This window comes from Lontra canadensis, unplaced genomic scaffold (genome assembly GCF_010015895.1).
Source record: "Lontra canadensis isolate GAN:19392208 unplaced genomic scaffold, GSC_riverotter_1.0 scaffold367, whole genome shotgun sequence".
Classification (NCBI taxonomy): Eukaryota; Metazoa; Chordata; class Mammalia; order Carnivora; family Mustelidae; genus Lontra; species Lontra canadensis.
Genome location: NW_022631361.1, coordinates 36,657 through 63,956, shown reverse-complemented (window position 1 = coordinate 63,956; position 27,300 = coordinate 36,657). Strand labels below are relative to the sequence as shown.

Sequence of the window (27,300 nt, the reverse complement as noted above, 5' to 3'; positions counted from 1 at the left end):
AACTCATAATTTTTTTTTAAGATTTTATTTATTTGACAGAAGTCACAAGTAGGCAGAGAGGCAGGCAGAGAGAAAGGAAGCAGGCTCCCTGCTCAGCAGGCTCGATCCCAGGACCCGGGGATCATGACCTGAGCTGAAGGCAGAGGCTTTAACCAACTGAGCCACCCAGGTGCCCCTCAAACCCATAATCTAACTGAACATGATTCAGAGAATGTGAAAGTGAGTTTTACATCAAATTATAAAATTGATCAGTGCAATAACATTGGGAAGCAAGTGGAAGGCTTAAGAGAGAAAGATTTTTACTTGAATAACTAACTAATAAACTGGTTATAAATGTAGACATAAAGAATGCACCAGTCCCCTCCCTAACTTGGATGTGTCCCCCACGACACTGTGACAAAGTGCTGTCCCATTTGTGGAACGGATGAATGAGGTGGTGGCCTGGACTGCCCCCACACCAACCAGCAACGCCCCCCACCCCCGGCCCCGGCACAGTACACAGAGGCCAACAGGGTAGCATGCCACCTTTATTAATACTCTTAGCCCGAGGGAGACCCTCAGCCAGAAGCCAAGCCCCAGGATCCGGCCGTCCTCGCCCAACACACGGCTGTGGTAGAGAGGCTCTCAGGGTGGTCAGTGAAAGGGCCTCAGTGTTCAGCATTTCCCAAGAGGACAGTGGCCTGGGAAAAGGCAGGGCCCTGGTGAGGTCTGGACCCCTCCTCACCTCCCAGGGCACCTGCACCCTCTCCCACCTCTGGTCTCTAAGATCACTCAGCAGATACCTGCAGGTGATCTGAGTGTGTCCTCTCCCTCCCAAGGGCTGGGACAGCCCCAGTGCAGCCTGGAGGGGCAACCGTGGTGGATAGGGCAAGTGGGGGACAGGGCCACCGTGACCCCTCTCACCTCCATAGCCATTTCCCAGTGGGCCACTGCTGTCTCTCTTCACTGGAGGGCTGCCTAAGGCACAGATCAGCCAGGGCACCAGGTCACCAGGGAACTTTAGAGCCCCCTGCCCTCCCAGCTTCACCCCGGGCCCTGGGAAACTGCCACTCACCAAAGGGTCCAGGGCCCAGCTCTGGCCTTAGCTGTCCATAGGTCGCTGGGGGAAGGGACAGAAGGTGGGAGCACTGAGTCCCCAGTGGCCCTCACATGGTGTCTGTCACTTCCCCATCTTGGTCTCGTGTCCAAGCTCACGCTCAGTGTCCCCAGTTCCAACCGTCTCCTCAAACCCCATCCATTCCTGCCTAATCCCTCTTGTCCCTGTCCCACGCCTTCTCTGCAGAGCTCTGGGTGCGTCTTGGCCCAGGACCCAGCTCCCTACAGCCAGCCTGACAACCCCACGATGCTCGTCCACATCCCCCCTTACCTGGCTGGCTCCTGACCCCTGGGTATGTGCCTCCAGGCCCATATCCAGGCTTCAAGGCAAGCCCCCAAGGCTGCACGGAGGGCCAAGAGCCCCTTAGGGCCCTGGCCTGACCTGCGGGAGGAGAGCTACTGTAGGCACCCCTGCCCATCAGCGCCAGACATCCAGGAACCCACAAGCCCCCTGGGGTTTCAGGTCCCTGCCCACTTGGCTTGGTCCCCGCATCCCTTACCAGGGTTCACCCCCTAAACACTCATTTCCTACCATTTCCTTCAGAGCCCGAAACTACTGCTTTGGGGTACACTGGTGCTTCCTCCCCATACCTTGCAAGAAATCCAAGTGATTCCTGCCCAGCCCCAGGATGTCCCTCCCCCGCCCCTGCACTCTGTCCTCTGTCCCCGACTCACCATTCCTAAAGCCATTGACCCCGGGAAAGTCTGGAGGAGGGAGGAGAAGGTCAGAGACAGGAGGAACCCTTCAGTCCAGGGCCCCCCAGCCCACCCCAGCACTCCCAGGCACCTGGCTTAAGGTGGGCCTCAGGGAAGACCCCAGCTCCCAGACCATTCCCATAAGCAAAACCTGCAAGACAGCAGTGGGAGAAAGGCTGGGTGAGTGGGGGTGGGGGTGGGGCTCATGGTGACCGGCTCGTGGAGAGACAGGAGGCAGCAGATAGAGACTGACTCGGAGGCAAGCCAGAGAGGGCCTCACACACACGGTCCCCATGCTCAGCCAACCAACCCTGTGCAAACTCTGTTGTTCCACCTTCTGGAAGCCTCTCCTGGCCTCCCTCTGGCCAGCTTCCCTTTGCACCCAAGACTGTACCTCGGTGTGCACTTGACCCTCAGCAGACTCCTGTCTCTGGCCTGTCTCTGGCTTGTCTCTGGCTGGCATTGTGGCCTGCTGCAGACGGGATGTGTGCTGGTTCAAGGAGAGAGCCAGCCAGGGCAAGACACAAGGACAAGAGGGCTTGCCACAGGGAAGATACCAGCTTGTACCCTTGGGGGCCCAGGGGGCTCACCAACTTTCTGAGGCTTGAGGCCACCACCAAAGCCTGAGAGAAAGCAAGTGGGGGCGGAGATGGAGGAGTCAGAGAGAGATAAAGCCTCTGACTCCCCTCTTCCTGAGCTAGGGGCCAGGAGAGGAGGGAAGGGGAAGGGCCTCCTCACCCAGTTCTGTTCCCAGTCCATAGCCATTCAGGGGCTGGTATCCTGTGAGGAGAATGGGGCCATTAACTCCTTGGGGGCCAAATATGGACCTTAAGGGCTCTGAGGAGGAAGAAGGGATACTCCCTATCAACAGGGAGCAGAACCAGAAGAAATGGGCTTAGAAAGCAGCAAGAGAGACTACGGGTAGACTCAGGGAGGGACTTCCTGGCCTTAGGAGCCTGGACAGCTGCAGCAGACTGGGGCCCAAGGATGACGGAGGAGTGACCCTGATCTGGGCTAGGGACAGGGGGCAGACAGAGTCACACCTGCTTTCTGAGGTTTCAGCCCCCACTGGATGGCTGGAGTCGGTGCTAGGAAGAAAGCCATGGGACAGAAGTGAGCTTAGGGCGGGGAGGGCTGGGAATGCTGCAGCCTGCCCCTGGGCAGGGGCAGCTGCCATAATGGCCCAGCTAGACCCAGCCCCTCCTGGGAACAGGGATCCCCTGGTGCCCCATCCCCGGCCCCCTACTCCACACTGACCTGGGAACTTGCCATTCTGCCCTGGGGGAGAGGGCTGGGATTTGGCACCCCAGCCGCCGCCCTCTTTAGCAGAAGGGACCCCCGAAGTGGGAGGCCTGGGGAGAAGCAGTGGAGGGACCCTCCCATGGCAGGGACCTAGATGGGGAAGGAAGGGGGGAGGGCAGTGAACCCAGGCTAGCACCTGCCCCAGGCCAGTCTCCCGGCCTCAGCCTGGCCAAGCCACCAGCCCATAATGACTTCCAGGGCAGACACAGCTTCCGAGGGAGGCCATGGCTAGGCCAGAGAAAGCCCCACTCCCGTGGTACCTGGGGTACAAGGGGACCCAGCCACCTAACATGGCTCCTGCTCTTGGCCCACCTAGACCCTCTGTGTTCCAGCAACATCCCTCCTGCCTTTCTCCTGGTGCATCTCCCTTCACCCCCAGCCCTGCCCCAGGAGCCTCACCTGGCTGGGCCCCCACCCCATTTCCGTTGCCATATCCTTGAGAGAAAAAGCAGGGATGTGAGGGGTAGTAATTTAGCGGGGAGGGTTCTGGAAGGAGGCAGGTGGAGGTGCAGGATAGAGACAGGGTGGGGGTGGGGGTCTCTCACTTGCCTGGCTTCTGAGGTTTCACACCCCCTCCCAGAGCTGCAGGAGAGACAGGCCCCCTCAGACTTCAGACCTCAAGCTCCCAAGAAAGAGCCCGGCCCCCCCACTTCTAAAGCCCGGGCCACACTCACCTGCTGGGAGCTGCAGTCCCGGAGTAAAGTCTGGGGAGAAAAGCAGGTGTGAGGGCTCGGGCAGCGGCAACCTCAGGGCAAGGTGGGGGAGGGGTGGGAATGTGCTCACCTGACTTTAGAGGGCTCATGCCCCTTCCCAGGGCTGGGGAGAGACAGAAACAGGCTGAGTGACAGCTGGATGCCACCCTGCCCCTTCTCTTCCCAGGACCCAACTCTGTGCCCCCTGGGGCCCTGCCCCCCCGCCCCCCCACCGCCCCACTTCCTCCCTCACCTGGCTGGGCCCCTTGGCCTGGGAAGACTCCGGCTCCCAGCCCATTCCTGTAAACTGGGAGACAGGGTGTGTGGATTGGGAAGGGGGAAAGCAGTGAGAGGAATAGACAGTTTCTGGGGTTAGAGAGCAGTGGGGGCCTGATTCTGAAGCTGATCCTAATTCTGGAACTTCCCCACAGCACCAAGCAATTCTCCCAACACCAGCTGGGTGTCTGACAACATGCCTCAACCCTGACACCAGCCACCTGCAGACAGCCTCAGACCCCACAGGTGAAGGGCTCAGTCGCCCACCCCCTCATTTCAAGCACCCTCAGCCCAGGTTGCCAGCGGTACGTCTGACCCTCTGGCTAGGAACCCAGCTCCTTGCGTGGGACCGATTCGCTGGAGCAGCTCACAGAACTCAGTAAAAGTTTCCTTACTAGAATCCGGGCTCTTTATAAAGGCCAGCAGATGGAGGATAGGGAGGCCAGGCGTGTGGGAAGGGTGGAGGGGCCTCTGCACTCCCCGGGCCTCCAAGGGGTCACCCGCCACCCCAGAAGCTCTCCCTGACTGGCCCTTTTGGGGTTTTAGGAGGCTCTCTTACACAGGCACGGCTGATGACCCTTTCCATCTCCAGAGGTCAAAGGGAGGGACTGAAAGTTCCAACCCTCCAATCCCAAATTGGGTGCCCCTAGCAAGCAGCCCCAACCTTAGATGACACGGGGCTCTCCAAAAGTCACCATTAACATAACAAAAGACACTCTACCGGTCTCCGCACTTAGGAAATTCCTAGGCTTTGAGGGGTTCTGTGCCGGGACTGGGAGACCAAATAGTTCTACCGTATTAGAAGTCCCCGTCTCGCAGGACTCACAGGGAAGAAAGCCTTACCTGGCTTCTGCAGCTTCCCGCCCTCACCGATGCCTGAAGAAGAGATGGGAACAGGTTAGTGACCTACTCCCCTTCTCTGGGCCTCTCCAGAACCCCGGGGTCTGGCCCCAGCGCCTGCTTCCCTACCTGGTCCGTAGCCCACGGGAACCGCAGGGCCTGTGGAGATGGAGAGGCTCAGGTACGGGAGGCTGGGGTGGGTCGGGGGGAGCTGGAAACCCAGGCCTCCTGGGCCTCCTGCCACTTCCATTTAATCTCCAGCCCCGCCCTCACCTAGTCTGGCAGGAACCCCCCGCCCCCAACAGGGCCTGGGTGAGGACCAGTGCTCCCCGCCAGGCCCTCCTCTCTTCTCCCCTCAGTACCTGCTCTGCAGCCTCTGGGAGCTGGAGGACCCGTGCGGGGAGGAGGGATGAGCAGGGGATTGGGGCTGGCTAAGGTGGGGGAACCGCCAGTGGTCCCCCTTCAAAGCCCAGCCAGAACCGGGCGTCCTGGAGGCCCAGCTGCTCCTAGGCTAACCCGTCCTCCTGCAAGGCCACCAAGGAAGCAGGAGAGGACACCCAGACTTGTACCCCCCAGATGCCACCAGTCTCACCTGGCTGGCCTCCCAGCCCATTGCCATTCCTGAATCCTGGGAGGGACAGATAGATAGGGGTGTGAATGGGGGCAGGAAAGCTCGGGCTTTGGGGGAGGTGGAGAGAGACAGGCAGGGGTGAGGTTCACCTGGCTTCTGGATTTTACCTCCACCCCATGCTTGGGGAGGTGGAGGCTGATGTCCACCCACCAGACCTCTCCTCAGGGTCCCCTGTGCCCCCAGTTTCTCCCAACTCCTCTGGACCCGTCACGGCTGGGCTCCTGGTCTTTTTTTTTTTTTTTTTTTTTAAGATTCCATTCATTTGACAGACAGAGATCACAAGTAGGCAGAGAGAGGGGGAAGCAGGCTCCCTGCTGAGCAGAGAGCCTGATGCAATGTGGGCTCCATCCCAGGACCCTGAGATCATGACCTGAGCCAAAGGCAGAGGCTTAACCCACTGAGCCACCCAGGTGCCCCTCCTAGTCCATTTCTGTTACCATATCCAGGGGAGGACAAACGGGGGTGGACAGGAAGGGCCGGTTTTGGAGGGGTTCAGGAGGAGGCAGGACAGAGCCCTCAGCATGGGAGTGTGGGGCAAAGAGGCTGCGGTACAAGGGAGAGGTCACCTCCTCCCTCCCCGGGCCTCCTGGGCCACAGGCTAAGCTCCCATCTCCCCACCACGTGGAAGCCAGCCCTCCGCCTTCCTCTCTCCCTGAGAGAAGTCTGGGCCCAGGCCCCTGAGACAGCCATGCCTCCCAGCGGGTCCCAGATCTTAGAGAGTGACAAGGAGCCTGAGGAGGGGGTGCTCTGGCTTCAGGGGACCCATGGACACAGACAAGACTGGGCCAGACTCACCTGGTTTCTGGGGCTTCATGGCCCCCCCCAAAGCCTGGAGAAGACACGGGAGCAGGTGAAGGGCCCAGAAGCCCCATCTCAAGGCCTCCCCAGGGTCCTCCCCACCCTGCTTCTACCTGCTCCGTATCCGTTCTGGGTCACTAGGCCTGTGGGAAGAGGAAGGGTGAGGGGAGACGTGGGGTCAAGCTGACGTAGAGGTAAAGGTGCTCCCTTCAGAGCCAAGCCCGAAAGCTGGAATCCTGGAAGATTCTGCTCAGCAACCCCCCCATTACTTACCAATCCTGCCCCTGCCAGGCCTGGAGGGAGGTGGGAGAGGGTGCCCAGATGCTGACCCCCAGACCCCAGCAGTCTCACCTGGCTGGGCTCCCAAGCCGTTGCCATTCCCGAGTCCTGGGGGACAGAGGGGGCTGTGTGAATGGGAGAGGGGAGCTTAGGGTTTGGTGGTGGAGAGAGATAGGCAGGGGTGAGGCTCACCTGGTTTCTGGGGCTTCATACCCTCTCCAAAGCCTGGTGGAGACAGGGAGCAGATGAGAGCCTGGTCCCCATCTCCAGGTGTCCTCAGAGCCCTAGAAGGTGCCTACCTGGTCTGTAGCCGTTTTGAGTTGCAGGACCCGCTGGAAGGCAAGAGGGGCTCTGGAGCCAGCCTCTCTCTGAGGTTCCCCCTGGAATCCGACGACAGCCACCCCCACCCAGTGGAGCCCCTACTCTCCCCCTGGGGCCCAACTCCCTGGGAAACCTGAACATCATCCCCACTGCCTGGGTCCCTCCTGGACGGCTGTCACTGCCACCACATGCATCAGCCAGTGGGGGAGACCAGCAGACTGGGTGATCCGGCTCCGCCTCCCCAAGCACCAGCAACTTTCTTGCTCCCGCCACCTTGGCCTCTGAGCTGTTTCCAGAGCCGCTGCCCTCTCCAGTCTCTCTTAGAGGCCGCAGCTCAAGCACCCACCGATTCAGTGGGCCCCAGCCAGCGGTCTTCCCCCCGACCTCTGCCACCCCTTCCCTAGATGCTCCCGGCTCCCCACTTGTGCTCACACTCCCTACCTGTCCACCTGTCCCAGCGCACCCCAACTCCAGGGGGGCCTGTCTCCCAGCTGGCCAGCCCCTGGTGGGCTGCTGAACCAGTGTTGCTCACACCAGGAGGGAGAGGCAGCGGTGGACAGTGGGTCTCACGTGGCTCCCAGGCAGAGGGAAGGCCAGGAGGCTGTGTGTCCCCCCCCAGCCCCTCCTGCTCCCTCAGTCCTAACTAGGCCTGGGCACCCCCAGTGACCCCTACGCTCCTAGAGCCTCAGAGCCTCACCTGGTTGGGCTCCTACTCCCGGGAAGGCGCCACCTCCCAGCCCGTTCCCATTCCTGAATCCTGGGGAGACAGAGCAAGAGGGAATACGGGGGATCTGGGGCTTGGGAGCACAGACAAAGAGATACTGACAGGGAGACAAAGAACAGGGTTCACCTGGCTTCTGGGGTTTTCCGCCCCCTCCAAAGCCTGGGGGAGAGACTAGCAGGTGAGGGACCCAGAAGCCCAGCCCTGGGTCCCAGCTTCAACCCCATCCCCTTGCTACCCCTGGTCCAAAGCAATTATGAGCTGTGACATCTGCTGGGGGGAGGGGGTGACATGGAAAAGTGGGGTGGCGCTGAAACAGGCCCCCGGGCTCCCCCACCCTGCTGCACGGATTCCCTCCCCTCCCCTCGCACATTCCTGAGTTCAGCCTGGCTGCCAGAGTCAGGGAGGGGGCCATGGAGCCTGTGACGGGAGAGGGCCTGGGAAGGCAGGCTGCAAGGGACCCACCCCTCAGACCTGTCCCACAGCTGCCCTCTGGCCCACACCTCCTGCCACCATGCTTCCGAGCTCAGCCTCCTTCAGTCCTCCCACCCAGCCCTGGAGCCAAGAGTGGCTCTCTCTGGCTTAAAACCCCAAGGGTGTGGGCCTTTGCAAGGTTAAAGCCCCTCAGGACTGGGCATGCTGGCTGGCCCAGGACAGGCACTTGAACGCTGGTGGGATGAAGGAGCCCCTAAGAGACCCTGTGCTTGCACTCAAGGCATGGCCGGGACCTTGACCGCTCCAGCCTTGTGCCCCTGCCCCAAGCTGCCCCAGCCTGGCCAGGCCCCTGGCTATTGCCAGCTGCAGCCTAGAGAGGAAAAGCAGTGTGAGGAGTGGGCTCGGGGAGGAGAGTTAGGGACTAGGGCAACACCCAGAGCCATGGAGCCACATGTGGACGTCATCCCATCCTGTTCTCCCCCGAGGAGTCAGTTTTCTGCCCCCCAGTCACTGACCTCCCTAGCTCCTCCCCAGAACCCCAGCTCGGCCCAGATGCCCTTACCTGGCTGGGCTCCGAGTCCCATCCCATTCCCATTGCCGAGTCCTGGGAAGACAGCAAGAGGGAGTAAGGGGAGGCCCAAAGGCCAGGCGGAAGAGGACAGAGACACAGGGACAGCAGGCAGTGCACCTGGCTTTTGAGGTTTCACGCCCCCTCCAACTCCTGAGAAAGGGTCAGGGACCAGGTGAGAGAGCCCGGAGCTCCCTTGAAGCCTCACACTCACGCCTCTGCCCCCCGGCCCCCACCCCGTACCTGGTGCCTGGCCACCATTCTGAGCCACAGGGCCTGTGGAGAGAGGGAGGGCGGGGCTGGAGCTGGGTCAGTGTGGCTGCTCTGGGGGGCTCCCCTGACCTGTGCCGCCCTCACCCAGGACTTCTGTGTCCCTCAACTGCTCTTTGCAGGAAGCATGCCCAGAGAAGGGCTTGGAAATCAGGAAGACCGTTCTGAGACCACGCTCAGGCCGTAGAAATGACAGCAGCAGCCCAATGAAGAGAGGAGTCCCTTAGGGGGGGTAACACGTGCCCAAGGGGGGGACATGGAGAGAGGGCTGCTCTCCCCTCACCTGGCTTCTGAGGATCCATTCCCCCTCCCAGGCCTGGGGAGAGACCAGGAGGCTTCCCAACCTCCCCACGGCCCCACCCCCAACTTTCTCCCCTACTTCATCCTTGTTCCAACTCTATACCTCCTCCCGCTTTTCCCTCCCCAGGCTCAGGCTCCAGGTGTCCTCACCTGGCTGGGCTCCCAGCCCTGGGAAGGAACTGGCTCCCAGTCCATTTCCATATACTGGGGAGACAGAGCCAGAGGGAGTAAGCAAGAGGGAGGGGGCTGGGCTTCACAGGGAGCCAGACGGAAGGCAAGGTGGAGAGAGGGGTAGGCGTGGATGGGGCATCTCACCTGGCTTCTGGGGTCTCACACCCCCTCCAAAACCTGGGGGGAGAGATGTGGTGGATGAGGGAGTCCCAGGCGCCCAGCCCCTTCCTGTGGCTCCAAGGCCATGATGAGAGGCGAGGCACAGGGCTTCTGGGGTCCCAGCTGAGATGAAGCTGAAAGAGGGGTGCCCTTCTCCTACCCTCCCCCAACGAGTCAGCAGTTCTGCCCTGGGGGAGCCTGGGAAACGACCCTCCCAGTGCCCACCCAGCCTCATCAGCCTTCAGCTCTTCTCCCGCCTTACCTGGCTGGGTGACAGCACCTGGGAAGGTCCCCATTGCCAGCCCATTTCCAAACCCTGGGGAATAGGGCAAGCGGGGGTCAGGGGGGAATAAAGGAATAACAGGGAGGGGGGAGGCAAGACAGAGATGGGGAGAAACGGGGGGGGGGCTCACCTGGCTTCTGGGGTTTCACACCCCCTCCTGTGCCTGAGAGGGAGATGGGGCTCAAGTGAGGGTCTCAAAGCCCATTTCTGGAATACCTAGAATCCTGCCCCCAGCTCCCAATGACCCTGCGCCCACCTCTACCCGTTCTGTAGCCAGTCAGAGCTGGAGGACCCATAGGGAGAGGGAGGGATGAACAAGGGAGGTTTGGAGTCCTCGATACGGTGGGGGTACAGGAGCCTTGGACCACACCAGAAATGGCAAACTGGAAGGCTCCCTGTCTGCCTGCCTCAATCATTGAAAAATCCTGATCCTTCCCTCTAAGGCCTGGGAGGGAGGCAGATAGAACCAACCGAACCAACCCCCAGAACCTGCCAATCTCACCTGGCTGGGCTCCCAGCCCATTCCCGTTCCCAAATCCTGGGGGGACAAATGGAGATAAAGGGTGTGAGAGAAAGGTGGGGAGACAGAGCTGGGGCTGGGCAGGTTTCCCTCAGAAGCCAGGGGAGATCCAGGGACTAGGTGAGGGGCCCAGGACCCTCCCTGCTTCTGAGCAGCAGGCCTATGGGAATTCAGCTCCTATCTGCCCATCCCAGAGGTAGAGAGCCCCGTTGGTGAACGGGGAAGGGGGCCTTGGAGCCCACTCTCAGTCAGCCCAGGGGACATGCAGTGAGCCAGACTTGCCCCCACTGCATGGGGCTCAGTGGGGGCAGCACAGACAACAAGCAGGGACAGGAAAGAGTTGGGGGTGTCCGGGGTGGGGCACACAGGTGAGATGACATCAGAGCAGTCTTGCCGGATTCCTACGTGGGAGGGGAGTGTGTACAAGAGGATAAGGAGGCCAGCCTGAAGGGGTCACAGTTCACTTCTCTGGGGACGGAGGTGGGGGGATCAGCACTGTCCCCACATATTTTTGACGTGGCCGCTTCTCCCAACCCCCAAATCCCATCTGTCCATTTCTCACCTGCTCCCAGGCCACTGGGGGAGCCGTAGCCTGGAGGGGAGGGGATGAAGACAGGAAGTTGAACCTGAAGGGCCGGGAGGGGCTGGGAGCTGGGGTTCCTCACCCTCACTCGGAGGACACCGCTGCTCCCATGAGAGGACCTGCTCTTCCTCTCAGCCAGCTTTACCTGATCTGTAGCCATTGGGGCTCCCGAAGCCTGTGGGTTGCGGAGAAGGGGGTTAACTTAGGAGGGGGCAAAGGGCTGAACCTGAATGCTACCCCTTCTGCTGTGCAAGCAAGAATGTAACCCCCTTTGGGCCTCAGTTTCCTCTCCGGTCACAGGAGGGGTGACAGCACCAGGTGAGCAGCCTGGAGGCAGGGGCCTGGGGGGAGGTGTTCGGGCTGGACCCCTGCTCCTTCTGCAGGGGCGCGACCACCAACCCCCTCCCCGCTCCATTCTTACTCTGGAGAGTCTCTGGACCCCTCCCTTCCTGGTGCCCCACCCCCTCATCTTTCTCTCTTGCAGCTTTGGTGCATCAGGTCTCAGGATGGAGCCACTTCTCCCACCCTGAGGACCCCACAGATCCCTGGATTGAAGACTCTTCTGTGACACTCTGCCCCTACCTGCCCAGCCCCTGGGCCACCGGCCTCGTCTTCTCACCTCCGCCCTACCTCCCAGCCTTTGCCCCTTCTCACTGCCAGGATGTCCTTACTCTTCCCTGTCCTAGCTTGACCCCCTTGGAGACCCAGTTCCAAGCCCCTCCTCTGAGATGTCTCATGCCTGCCGTTGACGTGCTGCCGTACCTCACCCTGGTTCCAAAGGTGTGGGGTGTCTTTGCTCCCCACACTCGAGCTAACCACGGACAAGAGTGTCTGCCATGAAGACAGGGAGGGACCCTGTGCTCTCCTGGGCCCCACATCGGGATCCCAGAACTAGGTAGGGAACATCTGGGACTCTCTTCCAGAGATCTCCCGGACCCACAGGGGAGAAACTAGGCTCTCTCCCTTGACCCCAGTGACAACGGGGACCACTTACCTTTCCCTGGGCCCGGAGACAATGGACGTAGTCCTAGGGAGCAAGGAGGCGCAGACTCAGGATGGGGACCCCAGAGATGGAGAGGGAGAAGGACCCGGGCATCTATCCCTGAACCCCCCATAATCCTGCCCCCCAGACCTCACACACACGGAGCCCCAGCATTGGCCCAGTGCTGTCCCTAGCCCTCCCAGACCCAACCTCAGCTGCCTGCCTCCCGCCCTCACCGCCTTGTAGGCTTTCCGAAGCCAGGCAGAGCAGGAGAAGGGCTGTGGGGAAGGCCCAGGTGCCCATGATGCCGAGTGGAGTGGGAGGGCACACACCCTTTGGGCCTTTAAGCACCTCTCCTGGGTGGGGTCTCTCACCCATGCCCCCCAGCTGTGAGGGGCAGAGGCTCTGTTGGCAGACCCCAGAGGGTCAGCCCCCCACCTCTCTCCGTGGCAGGACTCCAGAGCCCGGCCTTCTCCCTGCCCCACCCCTCATCCATCACGAGTGCTGACAGCCGGGACAGGCCCCCACCTGGCCCCCGAGGCTCACTCCACCCCTGTCAGGATTGGGGCCCTGGCGCCAGGCCTCGGGGGCTCAGATTCCCTCCCCGCAGCTGGCAAAGTGCAGGCAGGCACCCCAGGCCCAGCCCAAACACAGCTGGAGAGAGGAGAGAAAGCCAGGCCCAGAAATGGGGGTGGGGTGGCTGGCAGCAGAGCCCGAAGGAGTTACTGTGTTGCACGGAGAGCGGGGGGCAGAGGCCACAGTGTCCCAGAGGCACGTGGAGAAGCAGCAGTGCAGGACACTGGGTCTGACAATGAGGCTGTCCAGGAAGAGCCGGGCAATTAGCTCGTCAAAGCCCGGAGACTCCGGGACCAAAGCAGGAGCTGCCCCCACCCCCTTCCATAAGAAGTGGTGACACAGAGGGAGCCTATCGAGGGACCACTGCTGTTGCCTGAAGGCTTGGTGGGAGTCCACCTGCCACAGGAGGCCCTCTCGGTGTCACCTCGGTCTCCTGCTCAGCTCTAGCAGCAGTGACTCCAAGGCCGGGGGACTGGAGGGAGGGGCACTGCCTAGGGGGCAGTGGAGATAGGAAGCACTCTGTTTCTAGGGTGGCAGAAGAGCCTGGAGCCCAGGCCAGGTGGGGGGCTTGGTGGGGAGCCAAGTATGGGAAGACAGAAGAGGCAGGCCTGGAAGTGCCAGGAGTGAAGCCCCACCTCTGAGCTGGCTGGGGACAGTAGTGACTCAGCCCCTCTGGGCCCTTGTCCAGAAGGTTCCACACCCTGTCTGTCTGAGGGTCTGGCCCCTGCCCAGCCAGCCCTTCCTGGCACCTCTGGCTAAGGAGGGCGGCCTATCAGGTGGGGCTGCCTGACGGGGTGAGGGCCCAGACAGGGGCTACGGTGGGGAGTCGGCCTGCTGCAGGGCTCCCAAGACCATGGCACATGCAGGGGCTACCTCTAGCCACATGGGACAGCAGGGCTTTGAGCAGATGCCCCCCAACACGGAGACGTGCCTGTCCATGCCCTCCCACCCACATCCCAGGCTGCACCCCAGGACCACACTCCCACGGCCCCTCTATTCCCACTAGGTCCCCTCAACCCGGTACCCCCGGTGAGGCGCCCCCATGTGCCCACTGCTTCCCCTGCCTTGCATAGAGCTATGAGCCAGAGTCCTGAGGGCTGGACCTTTTACTGGCTGCTGGGAGGGGCCCCAGGCCCCTGGGTCCAGCCACCCCATGAGAGCCCAGAACAGCTGGGACGATCTCTGCAGACTCCCCGGGAAGGACTTCCTGCCAGGCCACCTGCTCCATCCCGTAAAGGCAAGCACCAGCTCCCTGGTCTCCTCGAGGGCCTCGGAGTGGGCTTGTGGTTACCAGGCCAGCCACTGGATTCAAATTCCAACTGGGTTCAAATACCTGCTCTATCCGGCCAGGATGCGGGAGCAGGAACCCAGCCTCCCTGGGCCCATTCTTTTTCCTCTACAACGATGACACTGACATCCAGCGTGTCAGGGCTACTGGGGGGAGCTGCTTCTTACTCTCGTCTTACAGATGGGCTCAGGTCCTACAGCTCCCAAGCAGGGGGCCTGGGACTTGACAGTCTGCAGGCCCAGTTATCCCAGACACTGCCTTGCTCTCTGCATGCCTCATGTCGCTCTGGGCCCAAAATGTGTGCTTCAGACTCGGTATAGCTAACAGCCCCCTCTACAGACCCAGACACTAGGCTTGCCCCACCTGGGTGCCCGGGAAGCTTGGCCCACGAGGAGGTGGGCACAGACCAGGAGGGGCCATGCAGGGGGTTCGGGCCAAGTGCCTGCGAGTCTTCTGCCAAAGGGAATGCTGGTGCCCACCACCACTGCCAGGCTGCCTGGGGGCTGGCATGGGCCGGTGGAAAATGCCAGCCAGCCTGGGACTTGGGCCAGCTTCATGCTGCTGGGGGCCAAGCCCAGTAGGGCACCCCTGGCCCATGCAACGGTGCCATCCCTACCCCAGCACATCCAGTCCCTTCAGGCCATCCCCTAGCCCAAGCCAGCCTGGCTAAGAGCCCCTGGACCACGTGGAGGCCGGGAGAGCCCCTGATGGAGTCCCAGCCTCGGGAACCTTCTCTCCCAGGCGTGAGAGGACCTGGTGGCTCAGCTTCCAAGGAGAGGAGCAACTTTGAGGGGATAGAGCTAAGAGCCCAGGCAGGGCAAGGCGACAGCTGGGTGTTGGGAGAGCAAAGCAGAGGCCCAGGAAGCGTGTCGCCTAAAATGGCAAAGCCTGTCAGCAGACTCCCAGCCAGCTGCTCAGAGCAGCACCTGCCCGGGTGGGAGGGAATTTGGGGAGGACAGCTGGAGGGGAGGCAGGTGCCCCGTGAACCTGCGACTGTGCTCAATCCCCTTGGGTCACCCGCCCGGCCCTCCATCAGGCAGCTCTTCAGCGCAAGTGCCTCGGGGACACCGCTGCCGGCACCTCCAGGCCCTCCCAACGCTGACTCCCCGTCTCCACCCCACGCCGGTTTATTAAACCTGTTCTAGTGTGAAATGAGGCACACACCCAGAAGCGTGGGTAAGACAAATGCACACTAACACACCTATACAACACCCACCGCACCTGACACCAAGACCAGCTCCCCCGACGCACCCACCACAATCCCCTCTTCGTTACGGTGCCCTGTTTGCACCTGGGCCGTCCTTTCCCTGCTTAAGTCACGTTAGTCCAACTTCCCTGGGAGAGTCTGGGTGTGGCCATAGCCTTGTTGCGGCGACGGGACACACGGGGGCGCGCGGGGCTCGAGCCGGCTCTCACCGGAGCGCGGGCGGGACCCCGGGAACCCAGCGCTTGGGCGGGGGGGCCGGGGGCCGGGGCCTGGGGGCCAGGGGCGGGGGGCCGGGAGCCTGGCGGGGGGGCTTCTTCGCGGGCCCAGCCCCCTCCAAGTTCTTTGGTCTCAAAGCCTGCGGGCCCTTGCCTCTGCCCCTGTGGTCCCGGGGAGGGTGTGGGGGTCCTGGTTGCTCTCCCCAGGAACTTCCTTTTGGCCTCGGCAGCTGCTTTGAAAACCTGTACAACTCGATACAAATGACAGAATGTTGCTGTTATTATTAAACGGTGAGTAAGCTCCTACTGTGTGCTTGCTCCGCCTTGACCTAAGCCCTTTGCATTCATTTTCTTATGTAGTGCTCCTACCCTACAAGGACATGGGAACTATCATCTCCATTTTACAAACATGGAAACAGGTCCAGAAGCATAAAGCAACTCGCTCACGACAGCACAGATTACCTGTACAGCAAAGCAGGGTAGAGCCCTAATTTTCCTTACTCCACGACCGGTGCTCTCTCCTACTATCTGTACTTAACTTCATAATACAGTCCTTCCACAGAGGGAAATAACCCTTGGAAGTATATTTTTGAATTTTAAAAATATTTACTTTAAATAATTGCAAAGCAGGCTTTCAAGAGTGGGCAGCTGGAAGAAGCCCAAGGTCCCGGACTCCTGGGAGATGGGACTGGCAGAGGGGATGGCAGCTGGAGAGAGAGGCCCCCCTGCTTCCCCAGGCCTCCTGAGGACAAGCTTGGGGTCTTTCACAAGGATCCAGCCTGAGTCACAGGGGCTGTGGCTGCCAGAGATGCAAATGCAAAGGAAGGGTGTGCGGGGGAGGGGGGGTGTCGGATCCAGCCCCCAGAGAAGCTCCAGGTCTATGGGCCTAACCTGATATGCCAGGCCCTCCCGTGCTGGTCCATGAACTGGAATGTTCCCTGAAGGTGCGGGCACAATGGGCTGGGAACCCTAACCTGTCAGAAACTTGGGGGATGGGTGGTAAACAAATAAGCCAGTAAATAGAGGCCAGGATTTCAGATAGAGGAAGTGTAATACGAAAATAAGGTGGGACAAGATGGGGAGTGTTCTAGAGAGGGTGGCCTGGAAGCACCCCGTTAAACCGATAAAAGGTGCCCTATGTGAAGGAAGGGGCAACCCCCAGCCGCGCTATTGTTAGGAACTAGCCCTTGCCCTGCCCCGGCTCCCCGCTAAGGACTTTAAGGGGATCATCCAATGTGAACCTCTAGCTGCTTGGGGAAAGCTGCATCAATCAGCCCAGTTTTTGCAGGAGAAGAGACTAATCCGAAGCTCGGAAAGGCCCGGTGCTTTCCCAAGGTCGTTCAGCCCGGGAGGGGCTGAGGCAGGGTTGAGTTGAGCTCGAATCTCAAATCCAGAGAATGGTTAGGGCTGCCTCGGAGGCGGCCGCGGCCAGTCTGCAGGGCTTCCCCGGGGGGTGGGAGAATGTCTGGCATCCCGGTGAGGTGACGGCAGGCATGAGGGAGCCAGAGAACCCAGGGCGTCCCACCCCGCTGGGACCCGGAGGCCGCAGGGACTTCCCGTCTGGTCCCGAGGGACCGCCTCCTGGGGCACCTCTGGGGCAAACCGCCCCTTTTACAGTCTCGAAAACCAAGCCAGCGAAGCGAGGGCGGTGGGTGCGGGACTGGGGTCTGGAGGTCTGTCCACATCCCGGGAACCGAGTGGGGGAGGTACATCGGCCAACTCGGACCCCGCGCCACCCCTCAGCCAGGACACCGTACCGCGCCCCAGCCTCCGCCCGGGGTGGCGCCGAGGAGACGTCACGCCTGCGCAGTGAGAGGGCACGGCCTGAGGAGCCAGCGGAGCGGGCCCGGTGACGCGCACGCAGAGACGTGGGGGAGGCGGAGCCCCGGCGCCCTGGGCGCCTCTGATGGGCTGCATCCGGGAGTGGGCGGAGCAGAAGGCGTTCTTGGGCGGGGCCTCGAGGCCGGTTTGGAATTTTTGGCGCGAGCCGGCTCTGCGCGCGTTCACGGGCCGTTCCCCTCCGAGAGTCCTCCGGTAGAGAGCTGTCGCCCGCAGGCCCCAGCCCGCCTGACCGCCCCGGGGGCTTCCGCAGCCTCTGCCGACCCGGAATCTGGGACCTTGCTGAGCTGCTCCCCGCCCTCCAGGTGAGCCCAGGCCGGGTCCTGAGGGTGGTGGGCCGGGACTCCCCTCCCGGCAGCCTCTGCCCCGTGACAGCCCCTGCCGGGGTCAGCCTCAACGGCTTCCGGCCCCGCGGGGTCGCGCCCTGCCCGCGGCGGCCCCTCCCTCTGCCCTGGCTCGGCTCCTGGGGTGGGCCCCGGCCCTCTGGGCCTTCCCCGGCCTCCCAGGCCCCTTTTCTGGGAGCGCCTTTCCCCGGAGACTGGCCCCCCCTTACCGGGCCCTCTCCGGGAGTAGCTCCTCACCCTTGACAGCCGGTCTCTTCGGATGTTCGCCAGGGTTTCCCCACGTCCACCGAGGTGAACCAGCTGTGGCCCTGCCCGGGAGGAGCTCACAGTCTAGCGCGGTAGACCGTGGTCAGCGATGTGTCCGGCCCAGTGAGAGGGTGAGAAAGCTCCAGAGGTCACGCAGGCCGGCCTGCTCCGGGCCACCCTGGACTCTCCGGGGAGCCCCTGTTCCTTCTCTCTCCCCTGTCCCCTCCCCAAAGCTGTTCAGCCAGGCCAAGTGGTGCTAGAATGCAAGGGATATTGGGGTGGTCTAAGAACTGGTTTAAGAGGCAGGTGCCTGGTGTCCCCAACATGCTGGGACTGGGCCTCTAACCAGCGCTGGAGGGGGTTCTGACACCCTGGTTCTGCGCTGGAAGAAACCTGACATGGGAATCCTGAGGTGAACCCTGCAGAGGAAGGGTCCCCACAGGGTGTAGGGTGTCTTCTCTGCAGGCCCCCCGGGGGGGTCCCTCCCCTGTCCTCTCACTGTCCCAGCTACTGGAGGGCACACCACTTCAGAGGACTGCTCCCTCCTGGTTCTGTTACTGACTCACTCCCTGCTGGGTATGGTATCTTTTGATACACTGTGGCTTCTTCTCCAAATTGGACTCCTCCTCTTTGGTCTTCTTGTTTATAATGTTTCTGTTATAACATTATAGCAACATAAGAGCCCTTTCTCTCCCAACACACACCTTGGGACGGTTGCACTTTGTGTGTTCCTTCAGTTACCACTCAGAACACTATTATATATTACTTGTTATGTAACAGCATTTACTGGGGGATCTGTATGCCAGACACTGGGCTGAGCCTTCCCTGAGGTATTACCATCCACAATGCCCTGTGACTTGGTGTGTTTCTGAATTCAACATGTCTCTTGATTTTAGAAAGCTAATAGGGTACATACATCATTTATATGTAACATCACCTGTGGGCCTAGGACATCATCCCATAATCAAACCCATTAATATTTCTGTCAAGAAATACATGAACAGGGCTGCCTGGGTGGCTCAGTGGGTTAAGCCTCTGCCTTCAGCTCAGGTCATGATCTCAGGGTCCTGGGATCGAGTCCCACATCAGGCTCTCTGCTAGGCAGGGAGTCTGCTTCCTCCTCTCTCTCTCTCTATACTTGTGATCTCTCTCTGTCAAATAAATAAAATCTTTAAAAAAAAAAAAGATATACATGAACATTCACTGTTAGAGGGTAAAAGAAGTTAAGTCAGAGTTTTCTGCTCGATGATTGTTGCATGTGGAGATCCAGTCGTTGCAGCACTGTTTGTAGAGAAGACTTCTTTCCCACTGAATGGTTTCAGCACCCTTGTCCAAATCAGTTGACTGTGAGTGTCAGGGTTTATTTCTAAACTCTCAGTTGCATTTCAGTGATCTATACATCTGTCCTTCTGTGAACACCACTGTTCTGATTCCTGTAGCTTTACAATCAGGAAATGCAAGACTTCCAACTTTGTTTCGACTATTCTGGGACCTGTGAAATTCTGTATGAATTTTAGGATCAGTTTCTCAATTTCTACAAAGAAGCCAGCTGGGATTCTGATTCTGATTTTACTGAACCTGTAGATCAGTCTGGAAAGTATTGCCATTTTTTATCTATGTTAGTTCTTTGGATCTATGAACATATAATGTCTTTCCATTTATTTATGTTGTCTTTACTTTCTTTGAGAAGCTGAGGGAAGCAGATCTATATGTATGATGTTTGTTATATTGATCTTGTTTATCATTTCTGATTCTCTTCACTTTTCCTGTGGATTCACCTGGTGTCATCTCCTAGTCCAGTATCATTCTGTTCCCACCCAGCTCTTTTGGGCTAACAGTATGTATGTTACATGTCTATACTTAGTATGCCCAACATACAATGACATACATATTGTTTTGTACAATTGCTTTTTAAATCAGCTAAGAGAAGAAATACATATTTACATGTAAACATTAACACTTCCTTTAAAGATTTTATTTGTTCATTTGAGAGAGAGACAGAGAGAGCACAAGCAGGGGGAGGGGCAGAGGAAGAGGCAGAAACAGGCTCCGCAATGAGCTGAGCGCCTGACATGGGGCTCAATCCCAGGACCTGGAGATCAGGACGTGAGCCGAAGGCAGATGCCTAACCATCTGAGCCACCCAGGCACCCCACATTGTCTTCTGTTTCACATAATTACTTTTTTTTTTTTAAGATTTTATTTATTTATTTGACAGAGAGAGATTACAAGTAGACAGAGAGGCAGAGAGAGAGAGAGAGGGAAGCAGGCTCCCTGCTGAGCAGAGAGCCCGATGTGGGACTTGATCCCAGGGCCCTGAGATCACGACCTGAGCCGAAGGCAGTGGCTTAACCCACTGAGCCACCCAGGCGCCCATAATTACTTTTTTTTTTTAAATTACTTTTCAGTGTACTAGAATTCATTGTTTATGCACCACACCCAGTGCTCCGTGCAAATATGTGCCCTCCACAATACCGATCACCAGGCTGGCCCAATTTCCCAACCCTCCCCCCGCCCCTTCAAAACCACATAATTACTTTTATCAGTGCTTTGTTTCTTCATATAGATTCTGATTACTATTTGGAATCATGTACTTTTAGCATGGAGAACTACCTTTAGTTTTTCTTATAAAGCAGCTCTATTAGCAATGAATTTTTTGTTTTTATCCAGGAATGTCTTTATTTTGGCTTTATTTTTTTTTAATATTTTATTTATTTATTTGACAGAGAGAGAGAGAGAGCACAAGCAATGGAGGTGGCAGAGGGAGAAGCAGGCTCCCTGCCAAACAGGCAGCTGGATGTGGGGCTCGATCCCAGGGCCCTGAGATCATGACCTCAGCTGAAGGCAGACACTTAACTGACTGAGCCACCCAGGCATCCCTATTTTGCCTCTATTTTTGAAAGATAGTTTGTTGGATATAGAATTCTTGGCTGACAAACTGCCCCCCCACCCCATCCCTGACACTTTGAATATGCCACACCCCGCCGCCTTCTGCCATTGGCTGTTTCTGGTGAGAAGTCAGCAGTTAATCTCCTGGGGTCGGGGGCTTATAAGTGATGAGTCCTTTTCCCTCTTGCCACTCTCAAGATTGTGTCCTTGTTTTTGGCTGTCAGCATTTTTTAATACAATGTTTCTGGATGTGGATCTCTTGGCTTATCCTACATGAAGTTCATTGAGCTCGTTGGCTAGGTTGATGCGTTTTTCTTGGGGTGGGAGGTTTCTCTGGGAATCACATCTGGGAAGTTTTCCCCTGTTATTTCTTAGTGTATTTTCCCTGCTGCTTCTCTTCTTTCCTTCCCACGTGCCATTCTGCCGACACTGGTGAACTTAATGGTGTTCTACTTTTCTCTGAGGCTCTGTTCCCGGTTCTTCCTGATTTGTTCTGTCTGTTTTTGAGACTGAATAATCTCTCTCCTTCTGTCTTCAGACTGGCTAGCATCCTGCCAGTTCAAATCCACTGCTGGACATCTCCCGGGAATATTCCCATTTCGGTATTACACCTTTCATTTCCATAATTTCCACTTTGTTCTTTTTATAATTTCCATCTCATTATCAACATTCTTTATCTGGTGAGGTGTTGTCATCACAGTTCTCTTTAAGCACAGTTCCCTTTAGTTCTTTGAACCCAGTTGGAGTGGCTACTTTGACATCTTCATCCGTGAAATCTGACATCTGGTCCCTCTTACCAGTCGTTTCTTTCGCCTGCTTTGTTCCTGTGTGTGGGTCACACTTTCCTATGCCTTTGTGTGTCTTGTAATTTTTTGTTGTTGTGGAAAACTGGATATTTTAGACAGTGCTATAGCAACAGTGGGTATTGGTTTCTCACTGGTCCTCTGCGGCTTGTGACTTTGTTTGCTTGTTTATTTGCTTCGTGACCGGCTGGGCCCTTGTAGTGACGTCTCTCTCACCCCCTCCTCGGAGGGCCCAGCTGGGCACCCCGTGCACCCCTTGGAGCACCAGGGGCTTCCCAGGGGCTCTCTCTGCCCTTCCCCTCCCTCAGCTCCTACTCCACCAGTTGTGGGCTGATGGTCCCACTGTTTCTGATGCTGCCTCGGGCTCCACTGCTCCATAGACTGATGTAATTAAATTGGGGCTCCTTCAACAAGGGAGTTTTTGCACTCAGTGTCTGGTGTGTGTTCTGACCCCAGCAGGGCTCTTGCTAGCTGTCTCCTTCCCCAGTTCTCTCTGGGAAGCTGGCTGGCCCATGGGGTACTTTGTTGCACTAATGGTGGTGCCAGCTTCCTCGCATTTGCTTACCACCAAAACCTCCACTGACTTTGAGAGCGCCTTTAAGCTTGAACTTCCCACACATTGTTTCAAAAAAAGTCTTCCCCCCCCCCCCACCCCAGAGAGAGCCTCAGAACTTTCTGTGTCATTGTCTGTTTCTCCATAGGCAGAATCCCTAGGCTGCAGCTCTGGAGCTGAGGGCAGGGACAGTGGTGCCTGTCTCCCTGGGTGACACTGCTACCTTAAGGTGGGGACAGCAGCCTCTGGCCTTCTCTGCTCACCTTTCCCACGGGGGAGCCTCCTTCCTGTGAATGCGCTTGGGCTTGAGTGATCAGGCCTCCGTTTCCCAGCCCCCTGGCCCTGAGGCTGAGCTTTTGCCTCTTGAGCAGGGGCTGATGGCAGAGGGAGCCCCCGGCCTGTCTGCTGCACCTGCCAGGAACGCAACTTCTGCCACCCATAGCGGGAAGTGGAGCTTCATGAAATGAGTTTCAGCCCCACAGCTAGGAGAAAGAAGTCAGGAAAGAAACTTGGCTTCAGACCTTTGTTTGTACTTTTGAATTGGAGATAAGAGATGCTGGGCCTGTGTTAATATTTCCGCCTTACATTTTTGGAAGAAGGTGTAAATTTTCAGGCCAAACAGCTGGTTGTGATGGGGCAAGGACATACAGGCAGGCGGTCTGGCTCTGGAACCTGCCTCAGCTTAAACTCTGCTGGGCTGTGGGAGTCTCTAGGACATGGCCTTGGGCTTTTCAATTTATGCTTCTATGACCTCCAAGGTACAGATGACTGTGTGCTGACACACACGTATTTGTCCTCTACTTCTCCCGCAGGTGCTTGCTGTCCCTGTGGCCTCCATGTTTAAAGCTGAACGTGCGTGCGGAGTGGGCGTGGCTCTTTTTCGAAGCCCCTTTGGGGCCACAGGACCAGGCACTGTTTGAGGGGACACAGTGCTCTGTACTGTGCACTTGGGGTCTCTTGCGCTGGCCATGCCCGTGCCCACGGAGGGCACCCCTCCCCCGCTGAGTGGTACCCCTGTCCCAGTCCCAGCCTACTTCCGCCATGCCGAACCTGGCTTCTCCCTCAAGAGGCCTGGGGGTCTCAGTCGGAGCCTCCCACCCCGACCCCCTGCCAAGGGCAGCATCCCCGTCAGCCGCCTCTTCCCTCCTCGGACCCCGGGCTGGCACCAGCCGCAGCCCCGGAGGGTGTCATTCCGAGGCAAAGCCTCTGAGACCCTGCAGAGCCCCTCGTATGACCCCAGCCGGCCGGAGTCCTTTTTCCAACAGAGTTTCCAGAGGCTTGGCCGCCTGGGCCACGGCTCTTACGGAGAGGTCTTCAAGGTGAGTGGGGGCACAACTCGCTGGGGCTGCTGGGGGACCCCCCCCCACCTCCCTCCCCTGCCTGCTTCTCATGGCTTGACAGGCTCCCATCGTCAGTGCCTGATCTGACTGCTTTCCCCGTCCCCCTGCTCAGGCCCCCCAGGACCCACACTCCCCTTGCCCTGAGCCTGGCACACCGCACAGTGGCTCCCGGCTGCCCTTTCTCCTGCCATGGAGCCGGCCCACTCTGTGCAGTCAGTCCGCCCTTCCCCCATCACCTCAGGCAAGCAGGCACCCAGGCTACACTCTCCATGCCACTTTTTTTTTTTTTTCTTAAAATATATTTCCAATCATTTATATTCCCTTTAAAATGGTCATTCTCCTTACACAAGTACTACACGGGAGACAATTTTGTCGTTAAAAAGTACAAACAACAACGGCCCCAGACCAGTTCTTTGCAGAGGCAGCTACTGTGCTTCTCAGGGGGGGTGTCTTTCCTTCCAGACCTTTCCCTATACATGCCCAGAGTTGATCATTGAGAAACAAACTCGCTTTATATTCCGCACAGCGCTCACCCTGCCCACGCGGTTCTGCAGCCGGCCCTCACAGAACCGCGGGCCACAGAGACCCTCCTGGGTCGAGACTTTGAGCTCTTGGAGTGGGTCATCCAGTTTCGCTATTGCACGTGCACAGGTCTCCCTAAGGTAGCCCTGCTAGAACGTCCACGCATGTGCAGTCATAATAGAACCCGCCCGGCAGGCCTCCTAAGTGCCGGTGCCCCCTCCCATCCCCCCCACGGGCACCACCTCCCTTCCAGGTACGCTCTAAGGAAGACGGCCGGCTTTATGCAATAAAACGCTCCATGTCACCGTTCCGGGGCCCCAAGGACCGGGCCCGCAAGCTGGCCGAGGTCGGCGGCCACGAGAAGGTGGGACAGCACCCACGCTGTGTGCGGCTGGAGCAAGCCTGGGAGGAGGGCGGCATCCTGTACCTGCAGACAGAGCTGTGCGGGCCCAGCCTGCAGCAGCACTCTGAGGCTTGGGGCACTGGCCTGCCCGAGGCCCAGGTCTGGGGCTACCTGCGGGACACCCTGCTTGCCCTGGCTCACCTCCACGGCCAAGGCCTGGTCCACCTTGACGTCAAGCCTGCAAACATCTTCCTGGGGCCCCGGGGCCGTTGCAAGCTGGGTGACTTTGGGCTGCTGGTTGAGCTGGGCACACCTGGAGCTGGAGAGGCCCAGGAGGGAGACCCCCGGTACATGGCTCCCGAGCTGCTGCAGGGCTCCTACGGGACAGCGGCGGACGTGTTCAGGTGAGGGCTGGGACGTGAGAGGCTCTGCGGTGGGCCAGGGGTGGGTGCAGTTAGCAGAGGGAGGGAAACGCTGCCCTAGTCCAAAGTCAGGAAGACTCGGCCTTGGGCTGGACACCCTGCCCTGAAGGGGTGGAGGCCCGCCCTGTAGTCAAGGGGGTTCCGTAGAGTCTAAGCAGCAAACCCTCTGGAGCCACTTCACATGGGTCCACCCCATCCTTGCCACACCCCCCATGGGGGAGACAATGACCACACTTACAAGTAGTGGACACAGTGGGGTTGAGGGACTTGCCCAAAGTCCAGTTAGCACGTGGTGAAGCTGGGACTGGACCAGGCACTGGGTCCCCTCGTCCATGCTGATAACCCTGTTTGGCCTCGAAGAGCCATGTCCAGCCTTATCCACAGAACCATGATGGGAACATTAGTAACCACAGTGCCCGTGCAGTCAGTGAGGGGTGCCAGGAGGACTCACCAGCTGCTGTAGGCTGTGCTCTGCCTGGGATCCATGCTCCACAACATGATCCCATCACTGGCCCTGCTGAGTCCTTCTCAGGGCCCCCCAACTGCCCCCCCAACCATGTCCCTGGCTCACAGCAGAAGACAGCACCCCTTCCCCACCCTCTTGGGTAGCCTGGAGCTCTGGGGTCTGTCATCCCAAGGCCAACCTTGCCCCTCTTCTGTCACTGCCTCCGTCCTTCCCAGTCTGGGTCTCACCATCCTGGAAGTGGCATGCAACATGGAGCTGCCCCATGGTGGGGAGGGCTGGCAGCAGCTTCGCCAGGGCTATCTGCCCCCTGAGTTCACGGCTGGTAAGTAGAAGGCAAGGATGGAGAGGACCGTGCTGCCCCAGGGAGGACAGGCTTGCATGGGAGGGAATGGCCGGCAGTGGGGAACACTGGGCTTAGAGCCCCTCACTCCTGACATGGCCCTGCCCCGTGGACAGGCCTGTCCTCCGAGCTGCGTTCTGTCCTCACCATGATGCTGGAACCTGACCCCAAGCTGCGGGCCACAGCCTCAGCCCTGCTGGCCCTGCCCATGCTCAGGCGGCCTCGGCCCTGGAGCGTTCTGTGGTACGTGGCTGCCGACGCCCTCAGTCGAGGGTGGGCCCTGTGGCAGGTAAGTCGGTTGATGGGGCAGGGTGCCCACCCTGCTCCCTGACCACAGGGTCTGATCTGCCTCCCCCATCCCTGTCCCCGCAGGCCCTGCTCTCCTTGCTGTGCTGGCTCTGGCATGGGCTGGCCCACCCTGCCAGCTGGCTGCAGCCCCCAAGCCCCCCAGCCACCCCACCTGGCTCCCCACCCTGCAGCCTCCTCCTGCACAGCAGCCTCTCCAGCAGCTGGGATGATGACAGCGTAGGGTGGGTGAGAGCTGAGGGTGCTGGGGGTGGGCGACGGGGTGGTCATCATGTCCAGGCCCCAGACCCAAGAGAATTAGTGATGAGCAGGACCCTTCCCACAAACCTAGGCCCCGTCATGCCCTGGGACGGGAACTGAGGCCGGTGGGGTGCAGCCTGGCCGTGAATGCAGTGGTCTCTTCCAAGCTCGGTGTAGGGAATGTGTGGAGCAGATCATACCTGGCAACTTTGGGCTTGGGGCACTGTCCCCCAAGTCCACCCCCACCCCCAGCAGGGGCTGCCAGTGTCCACAGATGAGGCACCGAGGAGCTGGTCCTGGGAAACTCCTGGTGGCCAAGTGAGGGGCTGTAATTAAACTGCTGCAAAAGAGAACCACATGCTTGGGGCACAGGCCTCAGGAGGAATCACCATTAACCCCTTCCTTACGGAAACGTCACTCCCTTGCCACGGGGACACTTCATATTGACAGGAAGTACCCGAAAATCTTCATCTCCACAAGGTCACTACAAAGCCAGCCGTCCTAACCACGTGTTCCAAGACAGAACGGACGTGGCCTTTGAGTGGTCAGGTGGCCTTTCAGAGTTGTGGAAGTGCTTCTGTCAAAGGGCACCGAGTTTCTGCTGTTCCCCACTGGGTCCCCATCCCCACCCATGTCAGGCTGGAGCCTGGCACCTGCATAGGGACAGGGTTGGTCTTGCTGCTCCCAACCAGCTGTGGCCTCCTCCCCGTGCACCCCCCACCCCTCGACACCTTACTTGTCTGGCCCATCCCGTGCAGGCTCTCGCTCTCTCCGGAGGCCGGCCTGGCCAGGGCTGCTGGGAACACCTCCACCCCCCGCAATGGCTCCCCTGCCCCCCGGAACAGGTACTCACTGAGGTGAGCAGGTCCAGAATCCAGGGGGATGGGAGGTAGTGGCTTTCAGACCCTGACTGTCATTTGTCTCTCTTCCCTCCCACCCCAGGGAAGCCCTGGACCTAAGTGACATTGACTCTGAGCCCCCTCGGGGTTCCTTCCCCGCATTTGAACCTCGGAACCTCCTCAGCCTATTTGAGGACTCACTGGGCCCAACCTGAGTCTACAGGCCAGCCTCAGTGCTTTTAACCTTTTAGTCTCCCCCCCCCCCCAGTCCTCCTGGAGGCTGGGGTCCCTCTGGGAGCTCCAGGGTTGCCTCCTGCCTACCCATGTCTAATAAAAGGTATTTGAATCTCGGGAGCACCCACGCTTGTTTGTGTGGCAACACTGTGCTTCCCACCCCTTTATTGATGTTGCCCAGGGTCTGCGGCCCCAGCATGGGCCGAGGCTGGGCCCTCATGCAGGGCCCCAGGCCAGCTGGCTGGAGTCAGGAGCCATGCACTGCATGTAGCCGAGATTTCCTGAGCAGGCACATCCCCACTGTGTAGGTTGGGCCATCAGAGCATTGCACTCAGAGTGGAGAGTGGGCCTCAGCCCAGTGGGCCCC

At 59.1% G+C, this 27,300-nt stretch overlaps 2 protein-coding genes across 3 annotated transcripts; one reads left to right on the top strand and one right to left on the bottom strand.

Moving 5' to 3' along the window:
• Positions 1 to 562: 562 nt before the first annotated feature.
• On the bottom strand, positions 563 to 22,851 carry LOC116862883 (elastin-like). Its single transcript, XM_032850320.1, has 40 exons — positions 22,822 to 22,851; positions 17,629 to 17,699; positions 16,919 to 17,303; positions 16,100 to 16,295; positions 11,935 to 11,967; positions 11,086 to 11,115; positions 10,920 to 10,949; positions 10,340 to 10,375; positions 9,968 to 10,000; positions 9,817 to 9,870; positions 9,540 to 9,572; positions 9,375 to 9,428; positions 8,898 to 8,930; positions 8,775 to 8,807; positions 8,649 to 8,690; positions 7,781 to 7,813; positions 7,628 to 7,687; positions 6,909 to 6,941; positions 6,802 to 6,834; positions 6,682 to 6,717; positions 6,433 to 6,473; positions 6,328 to 6,361; positions 5,494 to 5,529; positions 5,031 to 5,060; positions 4,905 to 4,937; positions 4,039 to 4,092; positions 3,877 to 3,909; positions 3,768 to 3,797; positions 3,493 to 3,528; positions 3,049 to 3,183; positions 2,835 to 2,879; positions 2,530 to 2,571; positions 2,382 to 2,414; positions 1,883 to 1,942; positions 1,767 to 1,800; positions 1,628 to 1,686; positions 1,367 to 1,477; positions 1,055 to 1,099; positions 904 to 957; positions 563 to 680 (listed from the first exon to the last, which is right to left on the bottom strand). Exons 1-40 carry the CDS (start codon positions 22,849 to 22,851, stop codon positions 655 to 657), a joined length of 2,259 nt encoding a protein of 752 aa, XP_032706211.1. The 3' UTR covers positions 563 to 654.
• LOC116862878 (membrane-associated tyrosine- and threonine-specific cdc2-inhibitory kinase) lies at positions 17,186 to 26,959 on the top strand. 2 transcript variants are annotated; one of them, XM_032850311.1, is made up of 9 exons: positions 17,186 to 17,352; positions 17,662 to 17,768; positions 22,694 to 23,200; positions 23,997 to 24,490; positions 25,190 to 25,296; positions 25,431 to 25,603; positions 25,687 to 25,844; positions 26,619 to 26,705; positions 26,803 to 26,959. In XM_032850311.1, the coding sequence occupies exons 3-9, from the start codon at positions 22,850 to 22,852 to the stop codon at positions 26,912 to 26,914; spliced, it is 1,482 nt and encodes a 493-aa protein (XP_032706202.1). In that variant the 5' UTR covers positions 17,186 to 17,352; positions 17,662 to 17,768; positions 22,694 to 22,849; the 3' UTR covers positions 26,915 to 26,959. The 2 variants fall into 2 exon arrangements, with proteins under 2 accessions (XP_032706202.1, XP_032706201.1); XM_032850310.1 differs by having other exon boundaries at positions 26,619 to 26,717.
• The last annotated feature ends 341 nt before the right edge of the window (positions 26,960 to 27,300 follow it).